Below are 12,500 nucleotides of genomic sequence, written 5' to 3' on the forward strand. Positions count from 1 at the left end.
ATATGTATGTTGGGTTTGGTGTAGGGTGTATTTTATTTTCCCACACGATCGAGCATTAACCTTTTAACACTACTCACTGGACATTTCCCTTTGAAACTGCCATGAAACATGCAATATAGTATGTAATATCAGTGTTGCAGAAACATTGCCACAAGCATGTATTTTCAATGAGCATGGGTTGTCCACAAGACAAAATAATTTATGAAAATGATCCCATTCAAAAGTTTACATCCTCTTGAATCTTAATACTGTTTTGTTACCTGAATGATCCATGACTGCTTTTAAGCTTTGTGATAGTTGTTCATGAGTCCCTTGTTTGTCCTGAGCAGTTCAACTGCCTGCTGTTCTTCAGAAAAATCCTCCAGCTCCTGCACATTCTTTGGTTTTCCAGCACGTCAATGGCAGCTGGCACAAGCACAATCCTCTGTAGGCTAGAACATCCCATTTACAGTTCTGCTCAAATGTTTACATACCCCATAAAAATACCATAAAAAGTTAATAATTTTAACAAATAAGAGGTGTGTATGTGTGTGTTGTTACCTGAATGATCCATGACTGCTTTTAAGCTTTGTGATAGTTGTTCATGAGTCCCTTGTTTGTCCTGAGCAGTTCAACTGCCTGCTGTTCTTCAGAAAAATCCTCCATGTCCTGTACATTCTTTGATTTTCCAGCATCTTCTGCCTATTTGAACCCTTTCCAGCTGTGTCTGTATGATTTTGACATCCATCTTTTCACACTGAGGACAATTGAGGGACTCATATGCAAACTATTACAAAAGGTGAAATCATTTACTAATACTCAAGAAGGAACATGCATTAAGAGACTTTGTCTTTTGGGAAACGTAAGCATTTTATGTAGCTTCTGGAGGGCAGTACTAAATAATAATAATAAAAAAATCTTTAAACAAAATAAGAACTAACACGCCATCATCCAGTTCAATAATTTTCAACCCCCACCCCCACCCTGGCTCTTTTAAGAGAGGATTTTATGGTAAATAATCCACAAATATGGTGATTAATACTATTATTAATAATAATAGGCAAACAGCAACAGTTTAAATAAAAAGTACAAGAAATCTGCTTTTCCCCCTATAATTTAAGTTATTGTTTTTGAAACCGTATTTCAAATAGTGTAAAGTAAATGCTGTTCCAAGTACCTTTAACCCAGAAATGGTGTAAAAATCAGACTGGACTAAAAGCCAAAGGCAGAGAGGGAACTGTGCCTCTATATTTTAGAGGTCCACCAGCTTTATGCACTGCTGTTAATGCATATGCATGCGTGTTGGCCCTGAGAGAAGGAGAGAAAGATGCCTTTGAGAGTTGTGGGAAGTGAATTCCCTATGAAGCCTGCTCCATTAGGAAAACATGATGCCCCCAAACTACTCCGTCTCCACTGCACCAGCAGACTTTCTCTCACCCCTTTCTTTTTTCACTCTGTCTTTAGGGACCTTGTGAAATATGTTGAAAGCAGCCTCAAAGGCCTTTAGAATTGAAAAACAAATAGCATAATTCAGGAGAACAACACCACTTGCAGCTATTGGATCCACGTGCTGTTCCGTACTTTTTCATTTCTTACTTTTTAAAATAATTTGGGGCAAGTTTCACAACACTATTATGCCACCAGCTGAAATTAGAAGTTTGGCAGAAAACTCCTATTCATCCTGTCTCTGCAACAATTAGCACATGCCGTAAATAATTCATTTACTCTTGGATTTTTTTTTTCAGAGCCTGCCACCAAATGGAGTTTTAAAGTATCTGTACTTGAATTCTTGTTTATGATTAATGTCAAATATGCCTCCATGCATCAGAAATATTGCGGTATCCGATTGCCATCTATCTGCCATCTACTCTGGTGGAGAAACTATAAGCAGCCCATTCAAAAATATTTTTAGCACAACAGCCCTACTATATCATCGGCTGGTCTCGTTCAAAGCCAAGATACAGTAATCTGCATGGTTTGAATGGAAAAAAAAAGCAGGTTTCCAATTTGAAAATGCACTAAATGACAATTCACCCTAAAATGAAGATTTGCTGTTAATTTATTCGCCCTCAGCCCATCCAAGATCTAGGTGATGGTTAGTAGATGTAGATTTTTCTTCAGTAGAACAGTTTTTTAGCTGAAACTGTGGTCCTTGGTGATTCATAAAATGCAAGTCAGAGGCTGCCAGCACTTAAGAGTGAAAACAGTTAAGAAAAAAAAAGAAACATTGCTCCTGACGATATTTGATTGGCAGATAAAATGAGTAACAATGCGTGGATTGTGGGTTTGTTGTTGGGTTTGATGTTGTTTTAACTGTTCAAATGGGTTTATTCAGAAGGCTATGAACAGGCTCAGGTACTGCACTCTTACAAAACAATAACAGAATGTTGTCTTCTTCCAGTGAGTGGCGCACAAGATGCGATGACGATGTAAGTTTCGTTGCATTTAAATTTTTTTTGTTAGCCTATCCAGTTGAACCCACTAGATGCGGCACTTCAAAATATTGCGGAAAAAGAGAACATCAACACGGAGAATACCTTGTTTACGTCAAAACTGATACCAAGCCGTTCGCATAGAATGCATATTTTACTAATTTTCTAGAAGGACATCTATCACCGTTGCACTTGTGTCTCGCACAAGAGAGCCGCATGTTTAGAAAGGGATGTTAAATTAATGTAAGTTCACCTTTTAAAAAAACATGTCTCGAGGCTTTATGCCGGGGTTTTTTCACATCCCACGGCTCTCATGAAAAAATTCTCTGTGTGATTGGCTTTCGTCCCTTTGTTTTAAACTATGCATACACACATGATGCTGTTTTGTTTATAATTTTTTAAGCAACTTAATTATATTTGGTTTATAAACATTATAATATATATATATAAACATGCACTTTTTTCACAAATAGTAATGTTACTTTATTGGTTTGAATAAACGTGCATTGTTAATATTTTGCTCAATGCGCCCTCTTGTGGCCTCAGGAGAGAAGCCAAACGCTTTTTCCCCCTTACTGAAATTATGCCTTTTAATATAATTAGAATATTGATAATATTTAAGTACAAAATTCGAATTTAGTTTTTCAGCCATTTTGACAGCCCTAATACACACAGTCATTGTCAGGACTTTACAGACTTCACTGCTCTTCAAAGTAGTGTCCTTACCACTGGTTGACATCTTGATCCCCATTATCCTCCTTCCATTGACTTAACCCCCGACCTTCATCACCATTTCACTGTTTGGCCATCTCTGCATTACAGATTATATAGATTTACTGCTGGTCTACTAAATTGACCTTCTCATACCTGTTTACTCACCCGCTGACTGCAGTGGATGATTGCCTTGGGTCGTAACAGCGAATGCAGAAATGAAAATCAGTAGATCATGTAATTTACTGGACAATTAATAGAAATGATGATTCTGTCTAAAGAAATAAACATGTATACATAGAATTTTGAGGAGACATGATGCAATTATCATTTTGTTTTCAACAAAAAAATAATATAACACGTAGTGTAATGAATTATTGTTGTCAGGGAGTAATAAGTAATGTTACTTCTGAAAGGAGTAATAAGTAAGCCCAAAAGTGATGTACACATGCATCATGTCATCTGTCACGTCTCCCTGTGTTTTCAGCATCTCCCATCATGTGCTTTGGTTTATAAGTTCATTTTTGAAACTTTACATTTCCTGGAGGCTTATTATCTGGAGGCTTTGCTCTTCCTGTACTATATCTTGTAACGCTGTATAATGCATGCCAGTAGTTGGCGCCTGTGCACATACCTATAGACTGAACACAAAATACGCATTCGCATGACAATTTTTTCACAAATTCGTGTTTTTGTGGTTTATGTAAATAGCCTTTGTGAACAAGACGGGCTGTTTGCATTTAGTGTGAATAGACATGCCATGTTGTAGCTGCTAGTAATCACACTTTCACAGTAATTTTAACAGTAGTGGTTTTAGAGTTTAATGATACCGTACACGTTGCTCATCAATAATGTGATCTCTACAGTAGAATCCTGGATCCCAGCATGCACTGCAGCATGAATGCATTTAATTTTTTGTTTTTGTTGTTGCGGTCATTTGTTTTTATATGTTTGTCTTTCAAATGTTATGTCTGCTGACTGCTTATATGCTGAGGGTTGATAACCAGAGCTCTCAGTCACAGCTCATTACAATACAAACTGCAGTTGTGTGTGAGAATCCTGCATTAATCCATCATTCACTGAGTTTCTTGCTGCCGGTCTGAGTCAGTGAATCAGTCCAGCAGAAGTCTTCATGCTGTTGATCTCATCTTATCATTCCAGTCAGAAGACAGTCTAATTCCACTCAGGCTGTCTTACGGTCGCGTGAGGGTGGCAGATGTGAGCTCTGACAGAACATATGATTCACTACTGTCAATGAGATGGAAAATAGAACAGAATTTCCCTGATATCTGCCGGCACGCTTCACACAGGCTCCTAAAACAACCTGCTTTCAACATCCACACTTAAAGCAATCTAAAGAAGAGTTTCCTAAATGAGTGTTTGCGTGAGGGAGTTGATGAACACCTAATAATTAAATTGGATGTTAGATTAAAATAAATAAATGGAGACTACACAATTCATCAAAATGAAATAGCAATCACAATATAACTTCCAACATTTCTGTGGACACGACAGAAATCGACAGAATTTCACCAATATTCCACCTAAATAGATGCTAGAGGAATTTTGTAATTGTCAAATTCTTATTTCTAATCAGTATTTTACAACAGTAGTATATTCATGTCTTCGTTATGCATAACTACAATTAAAACTAATAATAATAACTAGGACCTGGAAAGCAACATGAGACATTTTCATATAAGATGCCACTGTTAAAATGGTCAAATACGACAAAATAATTTCAATATAATTTTTGACAGAGTTGCGCAGCCCTATATAGCAATAATCAAATAATCAACATAAAATATTTACTGAAAATATATGAAATATTTTATCTGTTTACCTTTATCTGTTATCTAATTTGACCATTAAACCAATATCAGAGAACAGTCAATATTACAGAGAAAAGTGAACATTATTGAAATACTAACTTAAAATCTCTATAAGTAAACATTTTGGGTTTAACCGGTTTCGACTGACAAGTAATCTCAAATTTCACTTCAAAATTATTTCAATACAACAATGTTATTTAATAAATATGCAATATCACATGCATATATGCATTTAAACTCCGATTAAAGATGTGCAATAACAGTACAAAAGTTATATATCATTATTTTTTAACAATAAGGAGATTCTGGGAAGGAAATGTGCTTAACTGTCATGAAAGTAGGCTTCATTTACTTTTTATTTATAAAGATTTTTGTTGAAAAGCGAAATACTTTGAAAGTCACATTTGATGTGAGGAGTTAAAGACTTCGACGCCATCTGTCTTTTCAGTGTACTTTCTCAGCTGATCAGAGAAAGTACACCAGGTTACCGTGAAAAAGCTCACACTGGAGATTTATTTGCAAGGAAGCGGCCCGTGTGTCCGCTGCGACAGTGATGGATGGCCTATTGACAGCATCTTTCACTGGCGAGTTGTTGTGAATAATTACTTCAGATTGAGGAGTGTGTCGAACACTAAAGCGTATAGATTAAGCTGAGCTGGAGTAAAGGAAGGCTTCATATGCCCTTATCAGGACCATGAAGTGAGATTTTAGCAGGCTGTCAATGCTGACCTCTGCGTAGAAGCCATTCATCAGTCAAGATGTTCGTATAATCACTGTCAGAATGATCTTTATGTGCAATTAAACATCTTTTAGATCTCTAATTTAAAGCCTGAACAATAACACACCAATGAACCAATAGATTAAATGTGTTTGATTCTCAAACTTACATCCTCAGTGCATTTGTGCTTACAGTTTTAATGTTTCTGATTCTAACCCTTAAAGGGAAAGTTTGCCCAAAAATGAAAATTAGCTGTTAATTTTCTCACCCTCAGGCCATCCAAGATGTAGGTGAGTTCCGTAGAACAGTAAAGAAGATTTTTAGCTGTGGTCCTTGGTGATTCATAAAATGCAAGTCAGCGGCTACTTTCACTTTGAGAGTAAAAAAAAAAAGAATATCAGGCTACACAAAATGAATCTCTGTGGCTCCTGACGATATATTGAGGTCTTATGAAACGAAACGATCAGTCTGTGCAAGAAACTGAAAATTATTGACAACATGATAACCTGTAATCCAGACTCAGGCAAACGGAGAAATCTGATTATTTTCCACGTACTGTTTTTTTTTTGGACAGTTTGTTGTAATGAACTGATTCAAATAATTGATTCGCCAGTTTAATTTTGTAATCATGATGTAACATTTACCTAATTATGTTATTAGAGCACCCAATAATGATGTGAAAAGTGGATGTTTTGCAGGTCTAAAACATATAAAGTGAATAAACGCATGCTCATATCAGCGGCTCATCAGTCTTCGGTCCGAGTCTAACTGTTTCCTCAGTTCAGTGACTGTTGGCGGAACTGGAGCGCTGAATGAGTTCATTCATCATAGGATCAGATATGCAGGTATTTTGGCTCATTTCCAGTCGCAGTGACTGTCAGGCGTCTGAAAGTGAGTTTTGATTGAGTAACTTGTAGATCTGAGCTGCACGAGACTGATTCAGACGATTCAGTACGATTCGGTGAACTGAGTTCACACTGCATGATTTTTTAAAGTCATCGGACCACCGTTGTTTTCACACTGCACGACTATCTGCGGTAGCATTCAGTTGCTGCTGTGTTCACACTGCACAATGGATCGGCGACAGGAGGTTACACACTGCATGACTTCACAATAGGAAGAATCGCCGACAACTCTGTCTGCTCCACAAACTACGTTTCACAGCCAAACACACGCAAGAAGTGATAAGGAAATAACTCCTCCCTGAACTTCCCGCTGCCCTGTATCTTGCTCTCTCATTGGCTGTAGGTCATCGCCAATGTATTTTTCAGTCAGAACATATTTCACACAGCAGGATTTTAAATCTCCAACAGGTCCAGATATATAGCATGGCAAATATTTCACGGTCGTCTGCGATTCTCTCAGATTCACACTGGGTGATTGTCACTCGTGTGAATGAGTACCGATTTGCCTCCGATTTCACGCATTTGTCAGCGATTTTGTAAAATCTGTCGGCAAGTGAAAATCGGGGCTAAAATCATGCAGTGTGAACTCGGCATAAAAAGAACCAGTTCAATCAGTTTCGCAAACCAGACATCACTCCGGACCGTTTGCCTGAGGCTCTGGATCACAGGTAATAATGTTGTAAATAATATTCAGTTTCTTGCACAGACTGATCGTTTCACTTCATAAGACTATCGTCAGGAGCCACGGGTATTAATTTTGTGTTCCTTGAAATGCTTTTTTTGACTCTCATGTGCCGGTAGCCGCTGACTTGCATTTTATGAATCACCAAGGACCACGGTTTCAGCTAAAAGTCTTCTTTAATGTTCTACTGAAGAAAAAATGTCACCTACATCTTGGATGGCCTGAGGACGAGTAAATTAACAGCACATTTTTAACATTTTGGGTGAAAATAGTAGAATTGAAATTTATACATAACTTACATTTAAGAAAAAAGTACACTGTCAAAGAATGAAAGGTTCATAATTTACTGTGTGACATTTTTTCCTAAGTGTATTTGTTTCTAACAAAGATTTTAATTTCATTAAAGCCACACACTGCGAATAGTTCTGGTCTCATCTTTTATTGTAAAACTGGAAGAAATATATATATCCCAGGCAACACTATATTTACATCATACAATAAAGGTATCTATACAACCAATGCTAATAAATCACTTGGGTGTATCCGGATCTCAGGAATCTGTTGGAGAATTTTTTATTTTTTTTGTTTGCTACAGGTTAACACATACTTAGTCTACTAAAATTATGACCATGAAATTTCAACTTTGTTCTACATCCCATGAAGCACATCTGTGAATTAAGTAAAGCCACTATCTTTCTGAAAAGTGTAACATTTCACAATTTTACGACGTATTAAATCAAATTAACATAACGCACACAAATGAACAGAACATGGTGCTGCTTGACCACGAGACAAGCTGAGAACTAGATGAGATCTTTGCTGGTGAGGTCAGTTACACTACAAGAAAAGACAAAAATCAATCAATCAATCAGTCATCAAAAAAGTAGCAATTACTGCCATTACTCAGTTGCAAAACATAAATATTTCAACAGTTATTGCCTTAATGCTGAAAAAAGTGTTGCATAGAGATATAGATTAACCAGCACAAAGACAGCTAAAGACTGTTAAAGATTATTTCAAATAAACAAATACACACATGTAAATAAATCATTTCTCGTTATTGAGTTTAGGCCCTTGGCATTTTGTCATGATTGAAATGTAAATGTTTGAAAGAGTGTTTGGTGTAATATTCATGTGAATTTAATGAGAATAAGTGGTACTAACTTACACACTTAAGGACCAGGTTTTATTCACCATACACAATGTACTTTGGCAGAAACAAATCTTACACATACACAGAATTAGGCAATAAAAGCCGGCATGAGGGTGTATGTCAGAACAAATACACCAACATCATGACAGCTATACTATTAATCAATTTAAAATGCACTCAGTTAAGCAAAATATCGGAAATAAATCAGATAAATAAATCATCTAAATGAAGAGTTCAAAATGAACAAATAAAGCCTTTGGTTCTTGGCCTGTTGATTAGCAACCGCAAACGGCTACAGCACTTCATGTGCCTCAAGTTTGCCAGCAGTTCAGGTAAACACAATAATAAATGTTTTAATGATGCACATAAACAGAGATTGAGGTGTTGAACAAGTCTATAACACACTGAAAAAAACAAATGTACATGTCGAGGACAAGAACAGGCTGAAACAGTCTGGGGACAATAGAGTATAATGAAGACAAATGGATGTGGACTTAAATGTAACTCAATGAGGCACAAGATGCTTTGTTTCTGCCTCATTGGCAAAAGTCAGGCTGGCATTTCAGTGCTAAAAAGAACTGTGAACAAATAATACACGCACACACACACATACACGCATAATGCAGACATTGTAAAAGAACAGCATATTATGTGCAGGACATACTGTATTATTGTACAAAATGTGTGCAGCTAGTTTAGTCTTGAACAAACAACAGATTTATGTGACATGATTTTGAAACCACTTTTAATGTAGATAATTTTTTCCCGCAACTAACTTAAAATCTTTTTAATTCATTTCCTCCATAAATCGGACACACACTGCTTTGAGTAAACAATGGCTGGGACTAAATCCAGCTTTCTGACTCAGTCCTTAAAGGGAAGTTCACCCCAAAATGAAAATTTGCTGTTAATTTACTCGTCCTCAGGCCATCCAAGATGTAAGTGACTTTTTTCTTCAGTAGAACATTAAAGAAGATTTTTAGCTGAAACTGTGGTTCTTGGTGATTCATAAAATGCAAGTCAGCGGCTACCAGCACTTAAGAGTCAAAAAAACACAAAATTAATACCCGTGGCTCCTGATGATATTTTGAGAAGTTTTTATTCAGTACGATTTGGTGAACTGGTTCTAGTTGCCTGAGTCTGGATTACAGGTAATAATGTTGTAAATACTGTTCAGTTTCTTGCACAGACTGATCATTTTGCTTCATAAGACCTCAATATATCATCAGGAGCCACGGGGATTCATTTTGTGTTCCTTGATATGCTTTTTTTTTATTGAAGTGCCGGTAACTGCTGACTTGCATATTATGAATCACAAAGGACCACATTTTCAGATAAAAACCTTAATGTTCTACTGAAGAAAAAAGTCACCTACACGTTGGCCCGAGGATGAGTACATTAACAGCAAATTTTAATTTCTGGGTGAACTATCCCCGTAAAAGCCAGACATACTGGACACAAACTCAAATCGCTCTATGGTTAATATACTGTATGCAGAGCTCATTTATTCAGTGATTGTTAGCCCACTGAGTTTAATTAGATTTGTTTGGGCCTTAAATTGATCGTATCTTTGTCCAGTTTAATGTTCATTGAGGTCTAACCATCTGGCTTTCTAAAGTAATATTATAGTCATGCATATCTGACTGAGCTTGAAAGCACATTGAAATGCCAATTTAGCCATTTTGTCTCAAACAGGGCGATTTAAAGCTGTGCTTGCGGTCGTCTCAGTAGTGATGATAATGTGTTCAGTGCAACAGTGCTCTAATTTGGTTCATGTGTGTCGAATGTACTGAATGTTTTCTGTTGCCTTTTAAAAATCTGATGCACCAGATGAGTTTTTATTTAGCACAGTGGATTTTTATTTAACAAGAATATACTTTTCTTTCATTGTTGTTTGCTATTCTATTCTCGGGCTGCGTGTTTGAATGTAATATATCAATGTAGGAATACTTTAATGAAACTAAAGTTTGTGCTCAGACAGAATTGATGCAAAAAAGCCAAAAGAAGATCCACACACACTTTTTTTTCTTCCATGGCAGGTGTTTCCACTGACGGTTATTGTTTTTAAACTGAGCTAATGATATTTTCTATCCTTCTAAGCCTTTACACAAACCTCTGCATTTGGACATTTTCATTAAGACATAATGTAGTGTTTGTTAAACAATTTTCCTGCTCCACACAATGTTTTTTTTATCCTTGTGGGGACATTTGATTAAAACCTGACCAATGCACGCACTAACCCAAATCCTACTTCTAAAAGAAATGATTTAAATAAAAAACAAAGATGTAATGTAGGATTTGTCCTATATGATGTCCCCAAAGGGAGGTCAGCTTTAGCAAACATTTGGGGACGAATGTGTACCCAAAATGTAGCTCCACAAAAATGCACACACACACACAGCTCTGAGGACGACAGAAAGTACTCACTTCATTACAAAAAGGAAAATGGAAAATTTTTACTGTAACGTGTTTATTATAATGAAGTGTTGTACTAATAACTGTAAAACAAAAGCTGTTGAATTGTGTGATCAGAAACACTGGGATGAGGCAAACAACACAGTTTTCTACACTGACAAAAATGAGACATGACGCAATGACACATTTCCTGCAGTGACTATAGTGAACACACTGAGAAAAAAGAAAAAACACTCAAACTTTAAAAAGCATTGTGCATAGTTCAGTCATCACCTAACCTGTCTGCTGCTTAATGCTATTTCTGCTAACAAGGAAGTGCAAAAAATCATCAAATTAGTTCACTGTTGCACTGAAGGGTGTCTTCGTTCGTTCCCTTGTTGGATAAGGTTTCTTGTCATTGACTGTGTGTGTATGTGTTTGTACCTATACAGAAACCCGCATGTGTTCATTTAACTCACTACTAGGATCGAGTCCATTCGCATCCCTTAAAGGTTTTCCCAAGCTTTGGCCGAGTCGGCCGACGCAATCCTCTGCAGAACCGTCCCACGGTACGCCGCTCATACCTCGCCCACCCAGACCACTGTGTTCCCTCTCTTGACGTCTGACACCTCACAGTGAGGGCCGCTCTGTTTGCCGTCCAGAACGAACAGGGACTCGGCCGCTGACGTGACCAAGTAGCGTCCAAACACCCCGCTGGAGACCATCACCCTATTGGCGTCTCCCCAAGGCCAGCTAGTGGCCGGGATTGGATCCTTGACGTTCTCCAGGGCTTTCGTTCTTCCCGATGCCAGGTCCGAGAAAACTAGCTTCGAGCCCTGGGACGAAGAGGCCACAACCACGTACTGGTTTGCCTCTGTGAAGGATGGCTGAAACTCCAAGTCTGCGAGGGGAATCAAGACGTCCGCTTCATGGCTCGTCCGCAGCTCGCCACTGAAGGAGACGGTCTGGACTTGAAGCTTTCCGCTCCGCTTGTTCACGGAGACGACGAAGCGGCCGTCTGGAGAGATGAATGGCTGGCCTTTGATGTTGGGATTGGGTCCAATGACTGCATCGCTTACGCTGTCGATGAGAAGCTGTGAGGCTTGGCACTCGATAAAATAGTAGCCGCTTAAATGAGTGTAGGCCATGCTGGCTGGGATACAGCTGTAGTTCTTCAGACTGATGGTCTTGACGAGACGGAGGGTCTCAAGGTCGATTTTATGCACCGCAGGCTCTGATTTTAAGTAGACAAAGCCAAACCTGAGATGACAATGGTCAAATACAGGTTAATGATCTTTCTGCAGATTTATTAAGTGTTGTGCTTTTAATTACAACCGTCATTTGCTCGCTTCCCATTTTTGGAAGAATTATGTGGAAAATCTGACAGAGGTCATGCACGCTGAGCAGTGACGATCGTTTCGTACCTTACGTGGGTGATAATGAGGTTGGTGGGAGGGATGTAGAAGTCCTCCACTCTTTCAAATGGAGTTCGGATGATCTGACGCTGCTCCACCGCGCTGGCAGAAGTGATCACCTCAAAAAATGGAAAAGAGTGAAAAGAACATTACAACCGGGGCCAATGGCCGGTGACTTCAGAAAATATACCAGCTATGAAACTGTATGTGTAATTTTTCATTAAAAACAGGCAGAAAAAATTGGGAAAACGTAATTAAAATCATTGCAATTTGTATTAT

The 12,500-nt window shown here is 37.9% G+C and overlaps 1 protein-coding gene across 3 annotated transcripts in view; it reads right to left on the reverse strand.

The window, feature by feature from the left end:
• LOC107692968 (follistatin-related protein 4-like) overlaps window positions 1-12,500 on the reverse strand; it is a 225,917-nt gene that overhangs the window by 1,091 nt on the left and 212,326 nt on the right. For 2 of the 3 annotated variants that reach the window (XM_016492188.1, XM_016492187.1), the window contains exons 15-16: window positions 12,231-12,340; window positions 10,912-12,066 (exon numbers count right to left, since the gene is read on the reverse strand). In XM_016492188.1, the coding sequence (XP_016347674.1) occupies window positions 11,385-12,066; window positions 12,231-12,340 (792 nt within the window). In that variant the 3' untranslated portion in view covers window positions 10,912-11,384. Of the gene's footprint in view, window positions 1-10,482; window positions 10,487-10,911; window positions 12,067-12,230; window positions 12,341-12,500 lie in introns of those variants that run through there. The other variant, XR_001634694.1, reaches the window with a different exon arrangement.

The sequence above is a fragment of the Sinocyclocheilus anshuiensis genome, unplaced genomic scaffold, assembly GCF_001515605.1.
Source record: "Sinocyclocheilus anshuiensis isolate Anshui unplaced genomic scaffold, SAMN03320099.WGS_v1.1 scaffold658, whole genome shotgun sequence".
NCBI classification, from domain to species: domain Eukaryota; kingdom Metazoa; phylum Chordata; class Actinopteri; order Cypriniformes; family Cyprinidae; genus Sinocyclocheilus; species Sinocyclocheilus anshuiensis.